General features: G+C 41.7%; 1 protein-coding gene across 2 annotated transcripts in view; it reads right to left on the reverse strand.

The window, feature by feature from the left end:
* The window catches only part of ST6GALNAC5 (ST6 N-acetylgalactosaminide alpha-2,6-sialyltransferase 5), a 71,219-nt gene extending 54,934 nt beyond the window's left edge, over nt 1–16,285 (reverse strand). Inside the window, exons 1-2 of one of the 2 annotated variants that reach the window (XM_040566105.1) lie at nt 16,124–16,285; nt 15,324–15,551 (exon numbers count right to left, since the gene is read on the reverse strand). In XM_040566105.1, coding sequence (XP_040422039.1) covers nt 15,324–15,551; nt 16,124–16,189 — 294 coding nt within the window. In that variant the 5' untranslated portion in view covers nt 16,190–16,285. The remainder of the gene's footprint in view (nt 1–15,323; nt 15,552–16,123) is intronic. The other variant, XM_040566104.1, reaches the window with a different exon arrangement.
* Nucleotides 16,286–25,594: the final 9,309 nt, after the last annotated feature.

Raw genomic sequence — 25,594 nt, forward strand, 5'->3', positions numbered from 1 at the left:
TCTTCATTTTCATCCACTGAAAGGGAAGAGAAAAATATTTACTCCTAATCCACAGAAAGCAAAGAAAACTGAGGTCATTTAGACTTCAGCTGCATAATGTTAAGCCTGAAAAAAGACCTGTATTTTTTCCAAAGAAGATACTCCATAAATCCTGTATTTCTGTACTGTTTGTATGTAACTACTGCTGTGCAGAAAATAATTAAACTTTTTGTATCTGTATTTGTAATTTGCACTTGCTCTATAGGTTCTGCAAATTTTAGGCACAGGAAACTGAGGGCTACATAAACACTAAGCCTTCAGTGGATGTCCTGGCAGTCTATAAATCTTCAGGAGATGTACCATTTTCACTTACGAGATCAAATACAGCCCCACCACAAGTGATTTTTATGCAATTCCATGCCCTGGGAAACTCTGGGTCAGCATTCATACAGAGGTTAAGGACTGAGCTGGCAGCCTAAAGAGTGCTTCTACCTTTGCTCTTAAAGAATGTTTCCAGGTATACAGCAAGAATTTTCCTGCTCTTCCCAAACTGTTTCTGTTTTATAGGATTGTGATAGACTCCAAAATCCAATACTGTAAGTCAAGTACTTTATGGAATCACAACATGTACATTCAAATTTGTTTTAAATAACCTACTTGTTGGTCTTCTTCTGTAGTTATGTAAGGATTTTATTTTTCTTTACATTAAATATGATGGGCTTACTTGAATACGCAAAAAGTTTAACAATCTGAGATATGTTATCATAATTCTTCTCTCCCTCAGTGAAATTCACTTGATTGTTAAACATTTTGATACTATGTCACATAATAGATATCAAATGCACAATATAATAAAATATGAAAGATATAACAAATATTTTTAAGGTGTAAGAAATTAATGAACTTTGTATAAGTAGTTGGTGCCAGTTTGATGAATATGCTGCTTCTCTAAGGACCTAAGTCAAAGACCTGAGGGTGCCTATTTAATGCTGTTCAGTGCCTGTATTTGCACGCCCCATTACGGTTTATTACCGCCCAAAATACTGTGCAGCCCTGCTGTGCAAATCAAATACCACGCTCAAAGAGTTAACCTGCCCTAGGTCACCAGAGTTGCTGTGAAATGCATGTGGTTCAGCATGCTCTGAAAATCCGGTCATTTATTTACGTGCCCACATACTAATTTAGAGTGAGATCTCAGCATCACAGACACAGATGACATTTCCACAGAACCTGAAAGCCTAAACCAAAAGTGTGGTCTTCAAAAGCCTTTTGTTCAGCTACGATCTAAATCTGTGCTCAAGTGCCACTCCTCCTGCTTGCCTGACCATGATCTGGCAGGGGCTAAACCTGGCGGCCGCCCAGGACATCCGACACAGCATTGCCACACACGAGGAAGGGGCTGGAGGTGCCTGGGCAAGTTAATTCAGTAGAACAGATTGGAAAACCTCTTTTGAAAGTTACAAGGTAACGCTGTACCCTTCCATTTATGTGGCACAACTGTTTAAAACATGCTTTAACAGTTTCTGGAGCAGGAACTCAGGCCCTTTATGCCTCATTTCCATGTAAGATCCCCGACTCAAGACCACACATTGCATTCTGTTTTGCTACCTTTTCTCTATGTGCTAAATTATCCTTCACCATGATTCTGGTCAAGCAAAAGGTCCGGACTGAAAGTGCACTTCAGTACTTTTCTGCTGGGCAGCTCCACTCAGCAGACAGGTATCCTGAATCCATTTTCAGGTGCATAACTGCCCCAGTACACAGTATGTAACTCCCAAGTTAATCTCCAGTGAGTGCTTGTGGGCCTATACTGAGGTTGAGTCCCCATGGTTTTCAACACTTCAGCACTTTTCAAATTCCTGTCTGAAATTCCTAAGTGGGCACTCAAGGTCAAAACTATGGTTTGAACTTTTCTCTGTTTCACTATCCCCCTATGTAATAAGGAATTAATACTCCTGTACTTTAAGGCAGGAGTCTCCATTTAATGCTTCTATGGCACTGGGAGATCCTCAGAAGTAAGGTGATATGTAAGTACAAAGTATTATTATTTCATGAGTTGAGGGAAAGGACCCCTTGTTTCAGAAAATGGGAAGGTTGTATGTGTATAAAATACAAAAACAGGCACTTGAAACTATATTTGAAGAACAAGATAGATTTTTTTTTATTTGTTGAGGGTTTCTTTCCCCATTATTTCAAAAAATATGGCCTGATCACAAAAGTACTATTTAGGCATCTTCCATGCCAAAAAGCTTATTTGTAGAATTTTTTGCAACTGCTGCAATGTTCAACCTGTATCATTTCAATGGATGATTATGCTACCACTTTCATGATCACATATATTTGCACAAATTGCACTACTTGGCTATTATTGGATAATTATTTTAAAATCCTCTTCATAAATTATAGCTAAGACAATATTGAAATTATGAAACAGTACAGGCATCCACAGTGAAATCTAAACATCTAATATCTATAGCACAGCACTGTGGCTCCCTATTACCAATTTTATACCTTGCTGGGGCTAAAATATTAGGTTTAATCCCTCACGATGAATTTAACTTTGCCTCCCAGCTTCACCACTCTTTTCATACGGTTTTGTTTCAAGTCTTGCCTTCTCAAAATATGCTGCAACTATAGCACATTTCCTCTTTTGTGACTTAATGCTGTAATTTGAAAGGAAAGTGTAAGAGTAATTACTGATGTAATAAAACATGAACATAACGTAGACAACTCTATAGAATTTTAATTAGAAAAAGTAGGCTCACACAATTTCCCCTGTCCTCCTTTCAATGGGCTGTCACCCACTGCACGTCTTATTTTCATGAATTTAGTATTTTGAACACCTTCTGTCAACTTTGTCTTCATATTTCACAAGCATAAACATAAAGCAAATTATGATGCTGCTAAATAAGGGCCTTGAAATGCAATCTTCTTATAGGACTATCTATGCCTAGCGCCGCTTCTCTTTTTATTGATTGCTCTGTGCAAAAATATGAAGGCGTAAATACTAGGAGAGTTGATTCTTTTTAATTTTTTTGCACTTAGACATGGCCTCAGTCTAAAGAAGGATCTCACCAGAGTCTGACAGTTAAAGATTAACAGTCCTGCCATACCAACAGGCTTGACAAAGGAGCTTAACTTAATCCTTAAGGCAGTATAAGATGTCTTATGTGTATTACTGGGTAGGAGCACAGCTTTAATAAACACAGTGTAATGTAATTTTCAGTACTTTTACTGATGTAAAATATGGGATATGAAACAAAAAAAATTGACACATCTATTTGTTTTCAAAGGGAAACAAAAAGGAATTAGATTTTTTTTTAAGATTACTTTTATTTTGAATTTCAAAGTCTCAGTGCTTTGCACAGACTGGTACACAAAAAGCAATTCCAATAAAAAAGAGTAGATGCAACTTCATCATCCACACTCAAGAGGCAATGGGACAGCAATTTTAGCGAAACTGGCTTACACTCTGCTCTGTTATAGCTGTCCTTAGTTTTTACCTCAGATCTCAGTCACAAGGTTTTCATGCACTTTCTCTGAGCACGCACTCAAATTCACAAAGTCTTGAGGACTTGAATAACCACTGGTCCTTGGATGTAGCAGGACACAGCTGAGATCACCTCTTGCACTTTCAAGTGGAATTAATCTTCTTTTGTAATTTGCTATTGACTGTGAAAATTAACCATCGTACCTGAAAGTTCAAATGTTAGGACACTAATCATCATGTTAAAACATTTTTTTTCACATTATGCACTACAAATAGGAGATGTCATATTCATAACACTGAAAAATATCCCTAGGAAGCAGCACAGTTATAAAAAAACAGTTCTGAGAAACTTTAATAAAGCTGGTGCATGATATCATCAATCAATTTATTCTAGATATGTCTGAGAGCACTGATATAAGCATTAAGGCTTTGTCGGTGTTTTTAGCATAAGCTGTATTTCTAAGGTGCTCCTAACACAGCAGTTTCACTGTATATCATAGCAATATGAAAGACAGGTTTTCAGGTCCCGTGAATCATCTCCAACCTAGATTTGATCTGAAGATATGTGTCATTATAGGTAATATGCATATGTATGTATATGATATGTTGTTACTGCTTCTTGAGAGCTCTGACAGAAAGGCTGAGAGCCAGCTGCACCTTCTACTGAAGCCCAAGGTGCTGTACATTCATTGTCTTTCATGAGAGCAGAAACATGATCCTTACACTTACAGCTGGGTAACAAGCTGTGCGAAGTTTCAAATCAGCACAGCTGGGAGTGAAAGGTGATTCTAAAGCCTCATTCCACTTTCCAGGCCAAAATGTCGACGGGCATAATTAAAGATACCCGGAAAGCTGCTCTGTATTGCACAAATTGCTGCAGATCAAAAGGGATCACTGTGCTGGCAGAAATCAGACACATTAATACCAGAGATACCCTCCTGGCCCTGCTATCCCTCCTGCACATCTACCAGCTGCACAAAGTACCTCATTTATGCCCTTAAACCATCAGGGATACACCAACACTGCTACTGAGAACAAATATTCAGCATATCTGTAACTAGCTTCATTGCTTCTTTGTGCTGCCACTGAGACGCAACGCAGATACAGGGAAAAGGAAGACTTTAGCTCTAGTTTTGATTCTACTTTTTAAAAAACATAGCTTTTGGCGATTCATAAAAATTAAAAGAGAAGTCTAAATTAAATCTATGAATATGAAAATTAGCTATGGGAAGAGTACCATTAAGGCTCAGTCTTATGTTAGATAGTGAAGATATTGCTAAATATCCTATCATCTTCAAAAATTTCTTCACTGACTGAAATTAAGGTGCAGTTGTCAGTATTTCCAATGAAATATACATGGTAAGAAAACACATTACAAATGAAATAACCTGTCTAGGTGTATAGAAACAGCCATATAACAAACAAACAAAAAAAACCTTAGCCTGATTTTCAAACATGACTTTCTAAACCAAAACAATTAAAATCCTTTCTTTGATAAGAATGTGCCCAGTGAAATCAGCAGAATTTGTCCTAAATTAGATGATTAAATTGTGCTCTGTGAACTTAGCTTAGGGTTTCGTTTCAAAAAACTGAAAATATTAGTCTGTTGCACAAAAGAGAAATGCTGAAGAACAATCTTTTTATGTATGTATCTTTGGCAGTCTGTTCTAGGGACCACAGTTAAAGTAACAAGTACTGTGAGGTACGTCACACTTCTGACTGAACACTGAGGAGCGTGCAGTTTCCTGTGCTCCTCGAGGAGCATGAGGAAACCACCCGGATGTGGAGTACAGGTTTTAGCAGGGAGGTGCAAGCAAACACTGCCCATGCTCAGTACAACCACGAGCAAGCTCTGCCTGTCAGTCAAGGCCATAGGACACGCAGAAGCTCTATGGTACGAGCCACAGAACCACGCTAAATATCCTGCTGAGCCCAAGATAATAAACCCTGCCTCCCCGTCAAGCTTATTAGTTCTGGCTTAGCAACATGCTCACTGCAGCTCCTCAGCTGCCAGAGCAGAGCTGACGCATCTCCAAGCAGCTCAAAGGGAGGGCAGAGCACGCGCCCGTCTGCTGGCAGCCTCCCACCCCGCCATATGCTGCGACACCGTGTCAGCTGGCACCCGGCACGAGGGGAAACCCTCACTCAAGTGCTGCTTCTTCCGCATGGACCCGTTCGTGTGCGAGTGCTTCTTGTGGACAATGTGAGCAATGTTATAACCAACTGACCCAGTCTTCCTAAGACTCACGAATTGGTATTAAAAACAGGAAGAAAGCCAGAGCGGTATTACAAAGAGAATACACGAGTAGCTGAACGCGTGGCAACGGCAGTGACTTTGCCGCAGGTTTTTAATCTGTAAAATGTATTTTGGACAGTCATCAACGATAATGGTAATTTCTTTCTTAACACTTATATTCTTTAAAATAATCTAAATAAAATATAAAGTGATTTGGTTTGCTTTGTTTTAGAAAAAAAAAAAAGGAGTTTACCTACAAATATCCAGGCACAGGACAATTTGCTGAGAAGGACAGGCAGCATTAATTCTGCATTACTCTGGCAGCTGCAGGCAGACCACTGGCTGTATTTTGAGATTTTATGTTCCTATTTTAGAGACAACCAATATGCTGAGGTATGTATAACTAACCCTTTTACAGTAGCATTAGGAATAAAATGGACAGCAACAAAATTTAGGAGCACGTTTGTCATTATTCTAATCTCCAGGGATGAAATTTAGCCAAGTACCTCAAGGACGGGCCCAAGGAAGGCATGTTGTAAGCTACAGCGGAGCAGGGAAGGGACGGCACAGGTTGTACAACAGCACACACACTGCCTGTGAGCCTCTGTACTCTGCATAAAGGTTGGGAGGGCAGTGCTTCCATGCAAATGGTCAAAAGATTTCTCATAAGGACTATGGACAGGCCTTGGAAATCATAATGTTTTCTAAGCAGATTTTTAGCCAAATGTTCAATCTCTGCAAAATACAACATGGTTATAGTTTAGAAGGATAAAGCTAAAGAACAGCTAATATTGCAAATGTGGTTTCAGTCCTTGGCACCACACCTGAGAATTGTCGAGAAATGTTCTGGACGTGCCGGTACCACCGTTCCCAAGACACTTGGTGTAGCTGCAGCCTATCCTGACCCTGAGTGCTGCAGACAGCACGGTGCAGAGCCCACCCAGCTCCAGAAGAAATATTGCTGCCAAAGGCCAGGACTTATTTGCTCAGGTTCAGTGTGACAATTCTGATTTCAAATTCAAGCTAACAAGCCTGTCTCAGACTACACTGTATAGACTTATTGACCAAGCCCCCCCTAGCTTTGGGATCTCTGCATCACACTTTACTACCCCACGACAACGTGCCACCTTCCTGTCAGTTGCCTCCATCATGTGCTCCCTCAGACGCTTATGGTTCGTACAAGCCACGCGGGTGAATTTCATTGACACAGAACAAAAACGCCTATCCATAGAGAATGCAATGCAGGCAAGAAAGTTTAGAAGGCAATGAGCCTGGATGTAGCTCATGTCACTATCTGCACAAATTGTCCTGGTGTCTCGAACTGGAACAAAAGGTTTTAATCCCATGCAGGCAAACTGGTGAAGAGCTTGCCTTGGTGATGAGCACAGTCTCCAGAAGCCTATTTCTCAGAGAGCCATTTCTGAACCATAGCAGCTGCCTTTAACTTTCCTGTGCACAGAGCTTGATACAGATGTACATTTGCACAAACTTTCACTGTAGAGTTTTTCTTTTCCTTAGAGATATACTGATGCTCTGCTGAGTGTTACTACATCTACTCTTATGACCTGCTACAGCCGAGGGCAAGACATACTCTAATTTAATGCTGTCTGACGGTATAAACTTTACAGAATATTTTGCTTTTGCAATATTAACTTCACGACAATATCTGAGGAGGCTAATAACATACTAAAATAAAAATATATTTGCTAAACAAAAATGCATAATATAAACGCACTGCCTGTTTACTGAGAAACATACTGCTGCTCTTTTCCGGGTTATTTCTTACCAAGTCACCCATTCTGTGATGGGAAATTTTCTACAAATGCAATGAAGTCTTAATGTGTTCTATTAGAGGACAAAGCACACATTTATATATTCTTGTTCTGTGTTACTTACAACAGTCTAAATTATTAAATCCAAACTAAAAAAAAAATAAAAAATCTATGCTGCCTGTATACCATGTAAGCCTATTGCTGTTCCCTTATCTTAGACAATGAACATTTTGCACTGGCTCATCATCTCTGTGAAAAAAAAATACTCTAGCAATCTATTACTTCTACCAGTTTACCCCCTCCGTATTTTAGATTAACCTCATCTTTTTCCAAAGTTTTCTTACAGTGATCCGGTCAGAATTCAGTACTACCACAGCTAATACACATGTTGTATGGGAGCATGTACCTCTCTGCATACAGTCCAGGCGCTAGAAGTATTACCAGATGCGCCTAATCTCAGTTCACGTTGCATATTTCCTACAGGAACGTGTCTGCATGTGTTTCTCAGGGCCCAGCTCTATCTTTCATGTACCATCAGGGGGCACCTCAGAGCTCCACTTCACCATCTGCATTTTGCAAACAGACTGTGAAGGCTGAAGGTTACAGCTTTGATCTGTCCCCTCCCATCCTATGAGACTCTTATTCTTAACCGTATTTGGATATTTTCAGAATGACAAAGGAGAACAATTAATAGCAGTTCCTGAACTGAAAATATTTGCTTTTCCAGCTGAGAGCAAACTTCAGTAATTAACCTGGTCTTAACACTTTTAGCTTTAACTGCTGGAGCAAAAGAGTGATGAGACTGCTTATGGAGGAGGTGAAACGGGATGAGGTGAAACATCATGATGCTCCATCTCACCTTCAAAGTAGCTTTTGTGCTGTCACATCTGCTTATATCAGCACCAAACGACTGCTGATTTGATCATAATTGCCCTAATTAGAAGTTAAATTAATACACTGAGTTCCTCAGTATCAATGCCACCTCAGCATCAAGGATGTGCATACAGAGCATTACTGAGCAATACAGGTTAAACTAATAAAGAAGGTCACCGAGGAAAGAAAACTACCTGCAGTCTATTGTTCTGAAGATCACACAGTTAGGACAGCACTCAATATCCACTTATGCCCCAGGACAAGCAGAAAGGGAAAACTTAAGGAACTCTATTGAGAGATATCCATCAGTTGTGAACAAAAATTACATTTCCTGTCATTGAAAATCTCATTTAGTTCAGACTTGCTTCCACTAAGGATTAACGCCCTTCAAAAGAGCACTTTGTCTTCACAGGAAGATGGAAATAGCCTAAAATGCTCACAGTGAAAGATAGTGTGCAAAAAGTGCGTAACATGGTAAATTTAAATTGTTATGAAGTGTAATATACTTAGGCACATACTGGAAATATAAATGTGGCCATTGAAACTAATGATGAAAACGAAAAGAAAAAAATTAACAGGTTTTGCATGAGAGACATGCAAATTTCCCTAGCAGACAAAGTGTCACTAATTCCCCGTATGGAAATATTTTGCATATCCACCAAATGAGGAATTCTTCATGTTCTTAAAAGAAGACAGGGAATGAGATAAGGGAAACAGGCTGTTCACACTTATTAAAATATGATGCAAAGGGCATTCATTAAACTGGAAAGAACATATTTACTCATTCTTCATTTTCCATGAGTCAGAAGAAAGGCTGTAATCCAGAAACAATCAAAAATGAGAAGCACAAAATAAATAAAAACATCTTCATGTTTCTGCAATTCTTCTTCTAGGAAGAAAAAAAATAAGAACTTTGTCTGAGTCAGTTGTAAAAAGAAGATAATTATTATGACCAATTTCATGGTGTCAGATATTGCTGTGAGGTGTGACTCTTTCAAAATGTAAGAAAATTAAAATACAATTCTGCATTAACTGTCTTGACCTGACCATCTACCTACTATTTATGCTTGTACTGAAATCAATCATCAAGAATTTGTGATACAGTCTCTGAAATGATCTTTTTGTTTCAGTTTATATGAAAGATTTAAGGTATACCACAATTTTAGATCATGTCACAAATTACATGGGGCAAGATCTTCGTCTGGTGTAAACTCCAGTGCTTTCTCTGTTCTCAGTATGATGACAATGATTTATTCTGCTTAATCTCCTCAACAACCAGAAAATGATCAGAACATGGCTAGTTTGTGGCTGGGTAGGATTTTATGTATCACATTACATGAATTAATGTAAAACCAGCAAATATTAGATGCATACCGAACATCTTTCAATTCCAGGGACATCTGAATGGTACCTGTACTCTTTTCAGACATTTCTTTCAAGCAACAGGTCCTCATCTCAGCCTGGAGCCACTACTTCTGCTAGATTCCATCTTCAATGGCACTAATTTCAGAAAGAATTAGGCAATAGTTATAACTGTAAAATATTACTTGGCTTTATGACTTTGACAGCTAACATTCATATTCTCTCTCAAGCAGACACTGGAGTAAGAATTCTAAAAATAAACATTGTCCAACTACAGAAGATGCCCCTTTCAAAAAGCTGAATAAAACAGATGCATAACCTGCACAGCTAACTCATGCCTCTATGTAAATAATATTTGAAAATATTTCAAGATCTTGTAAGTAGGAACAGTGCCAAGCTAGGACTACTGGTTCTTCGCAGAGGTGCCAAGCAACTTGGAAAACAGAAAAATGTACCATCATTTCCCAGCGTTGTTGTGTGCTCCGTAATGCACACTAGGCGAACATGGAAGCTGCTAGAAATTTTAGACAAGGATCAGAATAATGATTTGTTAGGTTGAAAAAGCAGGCTACTGCAGTAGCTCAAAAGCAAGAAAATGTAAAGCGCAAGATAGTTATTACTCAGACACTGGGTAAATCTGGTAAAATATAATTGTCTCAGACTGTATGTCTGTATATTCAGTTACATTCTCCTATTGTCATAGTCTTATTGTTTTGTTTACTCTGTCAGTAATGAACTTACAGCTTATCAGAAGAAAAGGTAACTACAGTACACACACACACACACAAGTGTATATATATATATATATATATACATATATATATATCCAAGAAACCAACAAAACACTGACCAAGGGGCCCTTTGGACTCTCACCTCACTTAGATTTTTTGACAGGTGTGAGTGTCCCCCAAGAAGGTTATTCCAGAATAAAGTCTCCCCCTTGTGGATCTCTCTTATAATAAAAACTCCATCAAATATTTAATTGCATAGTAAAGTCTGTGCTCCTTCCCTTACAGGTAAGAATTTCTAAAGCAAAAAAGAACATTTAATGGAATCATGGAATATGGTTTAGTTTAACTCAGTGTGTTTGAGCCCACCTCAGGCAAGACAAGCTATTTTGTCCCAAGATACCTTCAATTTTGTGAGAAATTAATTTCAAAGAAACTATAACCCTCATTCCTTCCCATCTCCACATAGGTTAGTTGTGAAGGTTGGTTTAATGACCCCCTCTAAATATTCAGCCCCAAAACATCAATGCTTTAATTACTTAGGTAAAATTCAAATTCCAAACTGTCTCTCTCTAATACTCCTTTAAAAGGACATAAAACATGGCAAGATTGCACCCCCCACCTCTAAATGAAAAAAAGTTTACTAAGCTAGAAAAAAACAGCTTAATCTGAGAACACGTTAGTGTGTCTCAGATATTATGGAGCTATGGCACTATTTGCAGAATGACTCTTCCTCAAACACTTCATTAACTACACCACTCTCTGATCTGCATTAATTTACAGGGATCACAAAGATTTCTTTGCATATGATGATTTACATTATCATAAATTAAGAAAACATTGTGATCTCTTATATTATCATGTTGGTCTCCATGCTCTCTTAAGGTATTTCAACAGAGTTCTAGTAACTCGTACATTTTGTCTGCAAGACTGATTTTGATTTTTTATATTATTTTCTAAGAAACAAAATGGCTTGAAATATTATTCAATTACACATGTGACAAACTCGTATTTTATTCGTAGTACCAACTGTTGAGTCAATACCGGGTAAAAAGCTTTTAACTATCTAGAGACATGTTCTCACATTCATTTCAGAATAGTAATATAATGGTTAAATATTTATTTCTTGCAAGTTTTGCAATAGTGCTAGGTTTCCTACTTTCATTAACAGTCCCTTATTTGTATGCAGTAATTGCTTTAAAAATATTAGCATTGTAATTTCTTGCCAGCACTGTGATAAATCAGCAGAAAGTCTTATCCTCATGCCTCCCTACGGAAGAGCATAATTCTGCTTCCCTCGACACCAATGACAAAACCTCTTTAATTTCAGGATTACACTCAAAGAATTCATGAAAGATGTTAGTTTGACAGTCTGGGACTCTTGTCCTTCCTAATTGCAGATGCAAAAGCTAAGCAGCGCTCCTCTGCCAATGTGCCTCTGCAGACAGTAACAGCTCCTCGAAGTAGGGCAGCTGCTACATCTCTGTTGCGCTTCAGTCCTTGACCCCCCAACAGCAGCCATCAGCAAACCACGTTTTCTGTTCCGAATGTGAGAGTTTTTAGGATATAAACATCTGACTATTAGGTACAAAAAGGATATTAATTCATTTCAAACATCCATCAACAGTGACTGTCAACTGCTGTTGGTCTGGGACATGCTGAGGTGAAATGTCAAGAACCCACCTCTGAATCTGTTGCCGTTCTACATTTCTTAAGAGCTCAGTTCAACAAAAATGAAGTTTGCAGTGCTAAACTACAAAAGGCTGCAAAAGCTAAGAAAACGGATTCTGATCTCTGCTTCTCCGTTCAGGGAAAAAGGCTTGCAAAAACCATAAAGACAAAACACTAAGAACAAAACATCACAAATCTGACCAAGTGACAAGAGACTCCTGCAAAAAGACTCTCCAACCCAGGAAATAGACAATTATGTATTTTAGCCGTATTCTCAGAGACTGCTTGCTTATCTTGACAGGATGGATGAGGAACTACAGTTCTTACTGAATGTAAAATAAAAGGAGGCAAATAATTGGTAATTACAGAATTGCAAGCTATATTTTAAAATCATTGGTACTTTACTAAGTACCTTGATTTTCTGGGAAACAGTCTCCATACACAGTCACCCAGCGCTACCAAACGAGCTGTACTGCTAGAAGTGATAGGCATTTGTAATATGTGGTATATCATAAGGTGGACAATTATTAAATTTTACTCCTGAAGAGAAATGTCTATGCAACCGTATAGTACAGCTTCTGTACATGACAATATCCACGTTGCAATTTTGGATTAATAACTTTATCACTTATCAGCTTCTACATATACGTGCATACTTACTCTCATTAAAGGTATCAGAAGGGGTACAACAACATAAACACAAAATTAGTTTTCCTATTAAAGCAAACCACTGGCTCCAGAAAACAAGCAAACAAACAAAGTCTTTCTAAAGTTATCAACGTGTTTTAGCTCCTAGACCTGAGTTCAACATTTAGTCTACTCCTGTCAACAGTGCACGAACTGTATTGCAAAGGATGAATTTTGCAAAATGGTCATTCAGCTTCTTGGCAGATAATGTGCAGATTCTATGTGAGAAATTAAGGCAGCTGTTTTGTGAAAAATCCATCTGTTGTCATTTCACAGTCACCTCTGTGCCATCAAAATAACACATACCTTTGCTGAAGTCATTCTCCTCCCCTAACCTTTCCAAGCCTGTTGTCCTCATACACAAAGTACTTTTCATTTCCTTCCAGACCCCATCTCCTAAAATACCATGTCCTCACAGCTACAGAAGTTTATCTTGCTCTCTTCTTGCAGTTCTCCTAACGTTCCTTAAATCTCCCTGATTACTTCATTTTCTTTCACTTTGGACTGGACTTTTATGATTATTGCTATTCAAACTGTCACCTCTGCAGTCTTCACTGTCCACCGAAGAACCACGTTCCCTGAAAATCTGTCACCTTTTTTCAGTTCTTGCAAACTCTCTCCTTCCCCTTCTCTCATCATCACTAATCCTGCACCCTTCTTTTTCCAAGCCATTAGTGCCTGGGATTTTCAAGCTCACCATTTTTTATTCCACCAGAAATCTACGTATTCTGGGATTCAAAATCCATGTTAAATATCTCTGTCTCTTAAATTACTAAAACAAATGCACTATTAAGAGACAAATCTGAGCCCTTCTTTCCACCATCATCTCCCTGTCCTCACGGCCCTGTGTACCACGGTGGCACAGCTCTCTGCAGGATCTCGTGAGTTAAAATAACACAAAGCAAGCTGGGATCACAGCAGGGACTGCACTATCTTCTTTTTGACCCACAGAAGTTATGTGGAAAAGTTATTAAAGCTTCAGCAGATTACTACTGCAAGGCACAAGCTGTGTGAAATAAAATTCAGAAATAGAGTGTCTGTGGGTTTGGGGGCATAATACAATATATTAAAAAGCTAGAGAAGCAGCTTTTTCCAAAACACAGGGAAATGTTAAAATTACCTTGGAAAATAATAAACAGAATAATGATTTTAAATATATTCTAATAATATTTTGTAGTCAGGAGAAACGGTCCTAAGGGGTTACCAGTGTCAGATGGCTATGCACATATATGGCCTAAAAAACCCCACAGATGCCTTTTCAGTGATTACAGCTTACAAAAATCATGCGCATATATATCTACATCTCATCACTACAGCCATGTCCAAGAAGGACAAAAGAATTACAAAAGAACACACAGTAAGTATACAAACATTAGGAAGCCCCATGGCCAAGCTTGCTTCTTCTATAGCCAACAGACACTGCATCTGAGAATTTCCAAGGAACCATGTAAGAAAGCAAATAAAGCCTACAAGGGACCATCACGAGCTATTTTTCTGTGTTAAGAACACTACAGATAACTCTTGCATAGAAAGCGAAGCCAGAAGGAACAATAAAAATCCCTGTATATCAAAGTCACTAGTCTTCACACAGTACCTCTAAACTGAGCCCAGTAACTTGTTTGACAACACATCTTTCAGAAAGATGTCAGTCTGGATGTGAAAACACGAGAAAGTTGAGAATCCTCACTTCCCTTGCTGTTTTTCCCATTCTTGCTGTAAAGTGTGCGTACTAAACATTAGCTGGGGGGTTGGCAGAGGGGGGTCCTTGGAGCCTCTACATAAACGCAACAAACTGAACACTGCCTGAGCGGCAGAGGAATCTGCCTTCTGAGAAAATTATTGAATCTCAAGTACCTCTTCAGCATGGATGTGCCACCTCGCTCACTTTATTTCATTACATCTGTCCTGTGAGATACCAAAGCTCAGTCTGCCTGTCTCTCATACACAGGTATTACAGTCTGATGATTCCCATGTCAAGGGGAGGGACATCATTTTGATTTTGATCACCATTAAAGAAGTGTCCTCGATTTCTAGAATGGAAACTATGGTTGACAACTTCTGCTTCCCAGGAGGAGGATGAAAAGGTCATTTGTGCTGGAGCTACAGTTCTCTTTGGTTTCCCAAGACTAAATCAGCTAAGAATAAACACCTGCCTATTGACTTTCCCTTCCAGTAGCTAAACTTACTTCCTTAACCCTTCCTCGGCGCTAGAGGTAGTGTACCTCCAGCATTCAGCACCAGACCCCAAACACTTCACCTTGCATCTTCTGCTGGGCAAGAGAGGAGAAAAAACAGCACCACAGAGGCTCGCCTGCCAGCAGGCCACCACCTCCTGACCCCGCCAACCCACACACCTAGGGCCAGGCGCATCAGCACCCGAAGGCTGCCGGAGCCAGAGCTGGCAGCGAGGCCGGGGGGCATCCCGAGCCCCCCCCCACCTCCCGGTGGGCAGCGAGGCGAGCTCAGCTGTCCCCTCAGAGGACGGGGCAGCGCAGGACCCCCGGGTGCCCGGTGAGAGGGCTCACCTTGTGCTCCAGGACGCTGATGTAGCCCTCCAGGAGCCCGGCTCCGACGGGGAGCGCCGGGTGCTGCTGGCCGCGTCCCGGCGGGCGGCTGGGCGCCGCCGCCACCTGCTGCTGCTGCTGCTGCTGCTGCCGCGGCTCCGGGTGGCCCCCGCCGCCGATGCCGCCGTACATGAGCAACAAGCTGGTGCACATGGTGGTGAGCGCCAAGCAGACGGCCAGCCCGTGGCGCTGCGGGGGGCAGAGAGAGGCGGCTGAGCGCTGCGGGGCCGGCCGGCAGCCCCGCTCCGTGCCCCGCTCCCCACCGCAAGTTTCACGCTGCGAGAGCCCCGGCAAAAGTGCGCCCGTGGATCGCCCCCCACCCCCCCGGTGCCGACCCGCTCCTCTGCCCCGCTGGCAGCCCCCGGATCTGCCTCTTGCCTCCTGCCCGGCTCCCCGCGCCTCTCCTCGCCATGCACCGTCCCCCTCCGGGCGTCTCATGCGTGCGTTTGAGCGAGTGCTGGGGATTGTCGCGCCCCCCCCCCGCTCCCTCCGGCCACCTCCAGCCTCGTCCTTTAAGCAGCTCGGCTTTCCGCACGCTCCTTCAAACGCACACACACACACACAGCCGGATCCCCCGAACGGCGAGCAACACGAATAAAAGAAAGCAGGCGGAAAGTTCTTCGCCGCCGCCGCCTGGGTTTCGCTCGGCTCCCCGCGAGCCCGGGGAGCCGCGGGGTGCGCGGGCAGGGATGCGGGGGGCCCGGGGCAGCCCCGCTCCCCCCCGCCGGGGCCGGGCTGAGCAGCGGCGGCAAGGCACTCACCAGCAGGCTCTTCATTTTGGGCGCCTCCCGGCCGCCGGGCCTCCCGCTGCCCGCTAGGCTCGGCATGGCGGGGATGCCGCGGCCATGGCTCGGCCGGGGAAGCGCCGCCGTGGCGGGGATGCGGGGGGAGCCGCGGCCGGCCGGACCCCCGGGGCTGCCAGAGCCGGGTCTTCGGCTGCCCCGCCTGCCTCCGCCTCCGCCTCCGCCTCCTCCCGCCGGCGCAGCGGCGGCTGCAGGGCAGGTGGAAGTTAACTTCTGCCTCCCCCCGGCCGCGGGGCTCCGCCGGAGGGCAGCGACTCCGGTTCCGTCCTCGGCCCCAGCCCCAGCCCCAGCCCCGTCCCCGTCCCCTTTCCCCGTCCCGCGCAGCCGCCCCCGCCCGGCCGCCGCTGGCTCCCCGGCAGCGGGCAGGCAGCGCTTGGAAGCCGCGTTCCCGAACCACACCGACGCCCCCAACTCCTGGTGCGGCGCTGCCACCGCCCTGCCCCTTGCAAGCTTTCCCCGAGCCGATTCCAAAGCCTTTCGATCGCAGCTTCTCTCGGTATTTTTCCCGTAGAACTAGAGTTTCTCCCAGGCTTGCTCCCCGTGCCGTCACTTCGGTAGCTGAAGACGGGCGTTTTCCCACCCTTCCTTTACGAGCAGCCTTCTGAAGTTTTTTATTGTGCCCTTCTTTGTCCTAATGGTGTGCGGTTCAGTTGTAAAAACTTTAGTCAGGGACCTGGACTTACACAGGCTTCTTGCTCTGGGAATTCCCCCTGCAGAAATGTGCCCCTACACAACAAGCCGCTGTAAGGCTGGTTTCTTACGAAGTTATAAAAATGACAGCATAGCATTAAGAAAAAAATCTATCTCCTAATCATTAAGATATTTCTCTTGAAATTACTCATGGAAATAATAGTTCTAATATATGGCTCCACATCTAACCTATAGCTGTATCACATTAAGGATCACATTAAGGGGAAAACGATCAGCAGGCTAACTCAACCATGGTCACAATAGCAGCTTTCTCAAGGCTGGAGTCAGTGAAATCCATTTTTTATCTTTACTAATTCATTGGAGGACTAACAGTGAAACAAATGCCATCTCTAGCACTGGCACAGCCCGAAGCATTTGCTGCCTCTCAAGAAGGGAAAAAGAAACAAGAATGTAGGGTTTGTCAGCGGACAGCTCAGCAAACCTCTTTTCCCACTTCAGAGAATGGCCATACCGCACGCATACTTGCTGTTCATTCAGTTTGCAGGTTGAGTTTCAATAGCACCAGTTGTTAAGACAAACGAAGCAACATAAGAAGAAACTTATCAGGTCTTGCTAATTTTTTATGATGTGGTTGCACTTGACACTCAAATTAGTGAAACAAAGGGCCAACTTGATGAATCATTGAAAGCAAATTATCTGTGGCTCTCCAAGGCTTCTTGCAATAGACTACAGAAGGCAGCTCATGCATTTTACAGTGCTGATTCTCAACTATCAGCTAGCAGGTTGCTGGTGGCTGACCTTTCCAAGCCTTCCTAATATATTTTGCCATGCCAAACTGAAGCCTCACTTTTATGATTTAGGCTCATGGCCCTATGTCAGACATCTGTTACCCAGCATGTCTGACCAAATTCATTAAACTTATGGGTTTTGGTAGAATAGACCGATTCAAAAATCTTCTGATAAGGGAGACAGACTAAATTTTCTAATTTAATGCTGAGCTTGACTTGAATAATGTCCAGCTTTCTGCTTCTCAAATATTTAATTAGATTGCCATGGTGGTCATAGACAGTATTCTTGGCAGCCAAATGCACACTGAAACAAATACAGTAGTGTAATGTAAATCCTACAGAGGTAGTTATGTGTAAGCATGGGAACTTTGGAAAACATCTGGAAAACAGCCCAGCCATTTAATTTAATTTTAATTCCTACGAATTAATACTTTTAGCTATCCAGAGGCTTGCATTTTAACAGTATGTGAATCCACATACGTGTGTGGGTATGCATCTGAATACCCAGTAGCTAGACCTGAAAAGAGCAGAAGAGCATAGGCTGAACTCATAAGCTTTTAATCAACTTGGAAACAAGTCAATGAAGAAAATATCTTAAAATGCATCCGAATTTCTGCTTCAACCTATTTATTTTCATTATGTGACATATACTGAACTGGATTTCTGACTGTTCAGAATTTCACTGTAGTCCTGCACACCGAAGGCATTGCAGGTGCTTTGTCTCACCCATGCACAGTTTGTTACTTTGGCTGTTTCTCCAAGGTTCGACACTCACTTGGAGGCAAAGCACAAGACTGATACTGTTCTTCACAGCCCTACTTATGCCACTGTTCATTTATTTATCTTCCTACGTAAGAACTGGGGGTAAAGACATTAAAATATGAGCAGCTGCTTTCCCTAACCCGGGAGTGAAAGTGGCAGAATCACTTTTTAAGGCTTTCAGTAAAGCCTGACTGAGGAGAGCTTCGCATGTGCTTGGAAGGGATTGGGCTGTCCCCTCTCCTGATTCACCCTTCTCACTTTCACCTTTCTGGTAGCCACAGGCTGTCAGAAGAGTCACATGAAATAAAAATCTGCTTGTGACAGCTTCAGGAGGACCTAAGACACTAATGACAACATAAAAATCCACGTAGCGTGAGAAATCCATGTCAGAAACAGTGATGTAGATGGAGACAAACTTCTCCAAACTGACAAGACTTGAAGCAACAGGGCTCCTAAATGAATTCCCAAATAAAACTGCTCAAACAGCAACTTTCCCTCAGCTGTCTGGATGAATGAAATAGCTACCATTTCATAATGCAGTTTTTGGCTTGTCTTTCAGAGATTCCCTTGTATATATATAGTATAGATCTAGATATAGGACTGTATCTGTATAGATACCATATATATAGTTCCTTGTATAGGCTTCCTTGCATAGATATAAAACACCCTTTCAAACAAACTATAGCTGACTTCTCATGAAGTTCATAAAAAAGCAACGTAGTGTAATCTTCACCTTAATATCATGACGAATTCCAAACATGTTCTCCACATTATGGTTGGCCTGGAATGAAGTGGAAGAGCCTCTTACCCTTCATCCATGCCAGAGCGTCTCAGCAGCTGGCAGCCAAAATGTTGAGTGCAAGTCAGGATGAGGGCAATGGCTGGTGTTTCTGATGGTGACCCAGGTGCTGTCTGCCAGGACGTTGTCCCTGAGCACCTTGGCTACCACCTGTGTGACCCCAGCAGCCCCTTGCTCTGGGCCCTGTTGTCCCTCTCTCCTCTCCACCGTACCTGGAGGCTGTGTGTTTGTGCCTGCAGGTACACAGAATGCCTCCCAGCTGCGAGCCTCAGCTACTCTTCAGCCCTGTCACCTCCTCAGAATGAAAGCCCAGACACTCTTAAATGTTTAATTATTTTGTGACTCATTGATGGCAGCATGGCTTCTTTGCTGAAAAAAAAAAAAAAAAAGAAAAGAAAAGAAAAAAGAAAAAGACTATTTGGAGAACTGATTTAGCTCGGTGCCCAGTTCTAAAGGGAGTAAGAAAATGGAGTTTTTGTTTATCTCCCACCCTTCACTAAAGAGTGAGAAAAAAAAGGGATTTGGTGTGATATAAGTAGTTAAACTCTAGGTGAGTTCCACATGTTACTCTGCAGGAGTGCTGAAAACACTTTCATACATTCCCATCATGTAATATGTTTGAAGATGTTTTCCAAAAAAATATTGGTGCTAGAAATGCTTAAAATAGATTGGAGGGGGCAGGTTAATTGTATCAGGACCACTTTGATATCCTTATGCCTTTGAAATTAAGAACCTGAGTTACTAAGATTCAATATGTGGGTAAGCATGAGAAAATATTTGTTAAAAATATAATATTCATCTGAAAGTGACTCTGTTAAAGTTGTATCATTTTGCCATTTCCATTATATTCTGTGGTCTGTGACGCCCCAGATCTGTCTCTTCAAGAGTAAAATCCTGGCCCCACTGAAATTAACTCCTATACATCTTTTATCCCTCTTTGCTTGCTGGGGCAAGGAGCTTGCTAGCAAGTACAAAGCTCCCACTTCTAGCTCTGCAGCCTCATGAGATATGAGCTTAAACCATGATCACTAGCGTAGAACAGAATATTGCTTGTCCTGGGCCTCAAGCCAGTGACATTTGGGAGGATGGCTTCAAGTGTCAAATTTCAAGGGGGGAGAAGTAAGCATTTTTTGACTGACTAGCTAGAAAAATAAGACTAAAGGTGCTAAGGAGGTTGCAATATCATGAACGTTTGTGTGGATTAATGGGCAGAGGGGTAGTCAAAGGTATATAGGAAATGAAATACATCACGTTGATATCACCTCCATTTTTTTTTAAATTATTATTTATGTACATATGAAATTTTAACTTCTTTTTCCTGGTAGAAAGGACTGTATATTTTGCATCACAAACAGAACCAATGGAAAACACTCAGCAGCCAGAAAGTAATGAGCTTACACTATAGATTTTTCAAACTGCCCAGTGATTCATGAAATACTTTTCAAAACTGGAAATACGCATTGAAGATTGGTCAAAAAAGGTAGAAACAATATTATAGCTCAGTCAATACAGTCCCTCCTTTATGAAAGCAGGCTGCCTTTGAACTTCTGACAGAAGCAAACAGTGATAGATGCATAAAAAAATGAAATACTGCATGGAAATAAAAGTGCAAATGAAAACAGAAGGGGAAAAATAGTGAGATAAGATCTGCTGAATCTGCTGGTTTTTACTTTTCTATTTCGTAGTTTTCTCCCCAATCTTGGAAGCATAAATATAGATATTGAATATTTCAGAAACAATCTGTCTAGCTCGACTGAGTGGACTCTGCTTTAAGGCTACCTGTGAAACACGCTGCATTGTTCTAATCACTTTTTTTTTTCTTTGGGGGGGGGTGGTTAGTTAAACAAGGCACAGTCTGGAATACACAACATGCCAGCCACTACATCTGCTTACAACAGTTCAGAATTCCATGTCTAAAGTCAGAAACTTTGGAGGTAAGAAAATTGGCACAGGAGGTCACAGGTGGAGGGTGCCCAGTATGGCACATGAAGCCAACAGGCACGAGCAGCAAGTGTTGTGCATGGCCCGTTGTGTTACAGCGCCGTGCCAGCACAAAAGCAGGAAGACTTTGATAATCTCTGTGCAGAGAACAGGTCTAACATATGGACTAAAGCAACTGAGGACATAATTACTACAATTTGGTGAGAGATCGGATATATCTGAATATTCTAGGTGTACTTCTGCTGTTTATTTTAGAGATCTCAACAGGATCCTGAATGTCTGTGTATGCCTGTTCCTTTCCATAGAAAAACTATGCTGATGGGAAGTCAAATTGTTAAATGGAGCAGAATTTCTAAACTTTTAAAAAAATTACTGAGCAAATATCAGACATGAAGCATTACAGCAAAAAAAAGGAAGCAAAGAAGGATAAGTGCTCATTATGGATTGGTTTGCAGTTCTTTATGTATCATTAGAGAGTCGATAGAAAACTCTCCTGCTATTACTAACACAAACACAAACATCACTTATGATGACAGGCTGAACAACAACCAAAGCAACAAGGGGATCCATTACCATCAAACTGAAAAGGCACAGTCACAGAGACAAGTGAAGTCCTTCAGTGGTCAAGCTATATATATCTTAGCTTGGTAATAGCTGTTGTTCTCATCTACAAATTTACAGAGACCATCCATACTATTCACATACTCACTATATAAGCATATATGCAAATTCAGAGTAATAAATCAGTAAATGTACAGTGTGAGAATAGCTGCTAGTGACTCCCATCATAGCTCAGCAATTTCAGGCTTGTGTCCCACGTGCTTCTGTTTCATTAAAATTAGTATTTTCTACAGAAAAAAAATATTTTTTAGAGCTTGGGCTCTGTAGTAATTTAATGTTTCCTATTTCAGCTTTGTAAGACAAAGTAGGCAATACATTTAAGTCACAGAGTGGTTAGGTTGAAATCATGTCGTGGCCTTCTTTTTTATGTGAGAATTTCTTTCATTTACCCAGAATACTCCAGGTACAGGTACCTGAAAGAAGGACAGAAGTCTTTGGGAGCTGAGCGTACTGCTGAGGGATCCCAAGCACTCCCGTTTCCAAGGAAGTCGACAGGAATTGGAAGAGTTTCTCTGCATTCAAGTGAGCTGGTGATAGGTGGTGACAGATTTCTACTAGGAGATAGCAGAGTGTGAGTCCAAGGTGCAGTCATTTGAAGGAATGGACATAGTGACTTTGTTTATGCAGCTTGCTTAATTAATTGCAGTTGCACACAGAATGTGAACCTACAAGAGAGCACAGAATGGCTATACAATGATTTCCAGGCCTCATTCTGCAAACCATCCCGGACAACTCTTCTAGCCAAGATGAATAAGCATTACAGGAACTAGACTGAAACACTGGGAGAATTTCTTTGCTGACGTAGGTATCTCACTGAATGCTACAAAGCAGCTGCTAAAACAGATGGGTTGTCCTCCTTTGTGATCTGCTGTGTCCTTGTTTAAACATTTCTGCCTTATTATTGATATTTGTCACTCTTAAACAAATACAGAAAACCAGCCTTCTCTGTTTCATGGAGGATAGATATCCTGGTTGTCTACTGGCATCCTCAAATCATGGCTTAGAGCAAATCCATGGCTGCATACGCTCATTTTTCTCTCTTACACTTCAGGGCAGGTGACCAAGTCCAGCTCAGCTGCAGAGCTGGATCCAACACTTCCTGCAGCAGCTGTACCTTCCTTCCTTTGAACTGCTATCAATACTTGTTGTCACATTCCCCCTAGCCTTTGTCACCACCACCTGCCTCGTGCTTCTCATTCAAGTGACAGAACTTTGAAAACTCCTGTACTTTTCCCAGTCACAGTAAATATTTTTTCAAGGTGATGATTATCTATCTAGTCCCTCCAATAAACTATAGTGCCAGGAACATGCTGACTTGAGTTTTGCCACAGTACTTTTACCGCCTTCTGATGATTTCCTTGGTGGGAATTGCACTTGGTCTTTTGTTTTGCTGAATTTATTCAGAGACCAAAGCATTCTAATCTAACTCTCCTATTTATCTAATTTCTTTATTTTTCCTTTTTGTTCAGGATTTATCACAGTTTAGAAGTGATTATTATGATTCTTTCTATTTCTCTAAAACAGTTTTTGTTTTTATGGTAAGTATCTAATTTTAGTTTTTACCAAAAGCCCCCAAATTCTGTAAGGCTTGTTCAGTTTTCTTTGTAATCAGTACTTGAAATGTGAAGCTAAGCTCTGTAGGGCATGTGTTGTTTCTGTCCTGAGTTCAAATAAATGAGGCCTTAGGCCATTTATGGTTTAGACCATAAATTCAGATGTCAAAGGAACAGGTGGTAACGTGACACAAGCTGTTCTTGCTCATTGTATGAGTTTCCTCTGCTCAGTCTCCTACTGCTTTATCTTTGTCACAATCCCAAATCACTCTCCAACAATGGGTACTCCATTTTGGCAGGTTCCGTTGCTGCCCATTGATAAATGAGAGCTGCTCTGCTTCTAAGCAATATCAGTCTGGAAAAGCGTGGAGCTTGGAATCTGAGAGCATGTCTGTGCTGGCACAGTAACTCAGGCACAGCCCCGTGTTACTGCGATTAACCCTTCTGGGATAAAGCTGGCTCACATCTGCCCAGCTTGGAGCTGGTGCAGAGGAGCTCTGTTCCATCTGCACACCAGCTCTGGCTGACTAGCATTCTACTAGGTTGAAGCACAAAGGGTTGTGGTTCAAGATCTTGCAAACAGAGGAATGAATGCTTACCAGAGAAGTGAAAACAAGGGACACGATACATTAGCATCAAATAAGGTGATAGTTTTTCAATACAGTCACTGATTATGGAGATATTTTACATATACTATTTGACAGCCTGCTAGTGAGCAAGTGTGGATGGTGTTGAGCTTCCTAGGTGAGGAGAGGAAGAATTATCTGCTTGAATTATTAGTTTTGTTTGTGTAGCTGGCTCAATCATTTTAATCAAAGAAACTACAGACTTTGCCAATTTCCTTAGGATCCTCAAAAATTGTATCCGAAGTACTATTAATCTTCAAGCGTTGTCTTTACATTAACTAGTGCTCACAAAAACCACGCGCATACATCCCTTTTTACAGAAGATAAGACCTCAAGATAAGAAGACCTCAAACAAATACTGGTTTGGAAAAGTATCTGACTCTGATTCCACACATTCCTAGTTACCGTAAATTATGAAACCTCAGAGTCTCTCCTGTATAACCATAAGAAGTTACCAAAAGCTGATCAAACACATTGGAGATTAGCGAGTCATTAGAAAAAATGTCTTCTTCCTTCTTCCACTAAAGACAAAGATGAACTATACACACAGTCATTTCATGAGGTACTGGGTTAGTCTCTGCTAGCCAGACATGTGGTCCAACTTTGCTTTTCATTTTCCTTTATTCAGCTTCTAAAGTGGCCACACAGAAACGGTGGCTCTGGTCAGCCATTTTTACTCTGCTCTCAGGCAGCAAGGCACAGAGACCTACCAGAAGCCATGCAGAGCTGAACCAGAAGTGTCCAGGTGCCCGTCATCACTGCAATCATTTCAATTGCTCTGTACCTCCAGTTCTGATTGTCCCAACACATTGCACCTGCAACCAGCACCTGACACACAAACCTTTCTCACATTCCCACCCTCATCTTCAACTAGAACCACCAGCACTCATTTTCTTTCTTTCTTTCTTTCTTTCCTTCCTCCCTTTCTTTCCTCCCTTCTTTCCTTCCCTGTCCCTTGCCCACTCATGCAGTTTGTGGGCTGGGTCCTCCCTTGCTCCTGCTCTTTCCTACCACTTACTCAAACCATGCAGAGCTCCACGATGTAACTAAGGATGGCTCTGCTGGGCAAGTTGCTTTTCAGCAGAGCGCTGGTTGATTACTTATCTGTAGCCATATTATTACTGCATGTCTTCTTGATTAATTAGAAATGCAGCACTGTAGGTTTAGTTTCACAGTCAGGGTAATATTAACTAACATGCAGAAGAAAGGGTGCCCCGTTTGCAGCTTCCCATACTTGAAGGTGAGAGAGAAAGGATTAGAGTGGGGTGGAAAGAGTATATGCAACAAACATGGATACAGTACAGGATGGAAAACTGTAGAAGGGGGTATTTAAGGGGTATGTCAGGGATAAGCAAGGCCCTGTACATCATCACAGAGAGCTAAGGCGTCAAAAGAGATATTAATACAAGTATTACGTCTGAGCTGCACAGTTACACTTGCACAAACAGAAAAGAAAGCTCTAGGGCCTAAAGGCGGCCCTGGGCTCCTGAAATTTCAAACCAGCTAATCAGGATTTAGCAAAAGAAGTGGAAGATGGTACACAGAGAAGGCATGGCATGCAATGTCTGCTCTCCGACCATACCAAATATAAGGGAAGTATCATTTCTAAATCTTAACAAAGAGGTGATTTAAAGGGAAACAACAGCTCTGCTTCACCCTGCTTGGAGCCCAAGAGCCATAAAAGCAGA

The sequence above is a fragment of the Cygnus olor genome, chromosome 8 (genome assembly GCF_009769625.2).
Source record: "Cygnus olor isolate bCygOlo1 chromosome 8, bCygOlo1.pri.v2, whole genome shotgun sequence".
Classification (NCBI taxonomy): domain Eukaryota; kingdom Metazoa; phylum Chordata; class Aves; order Anseriformes; family Anatidae; genus Cygnus; species Cygnus olor.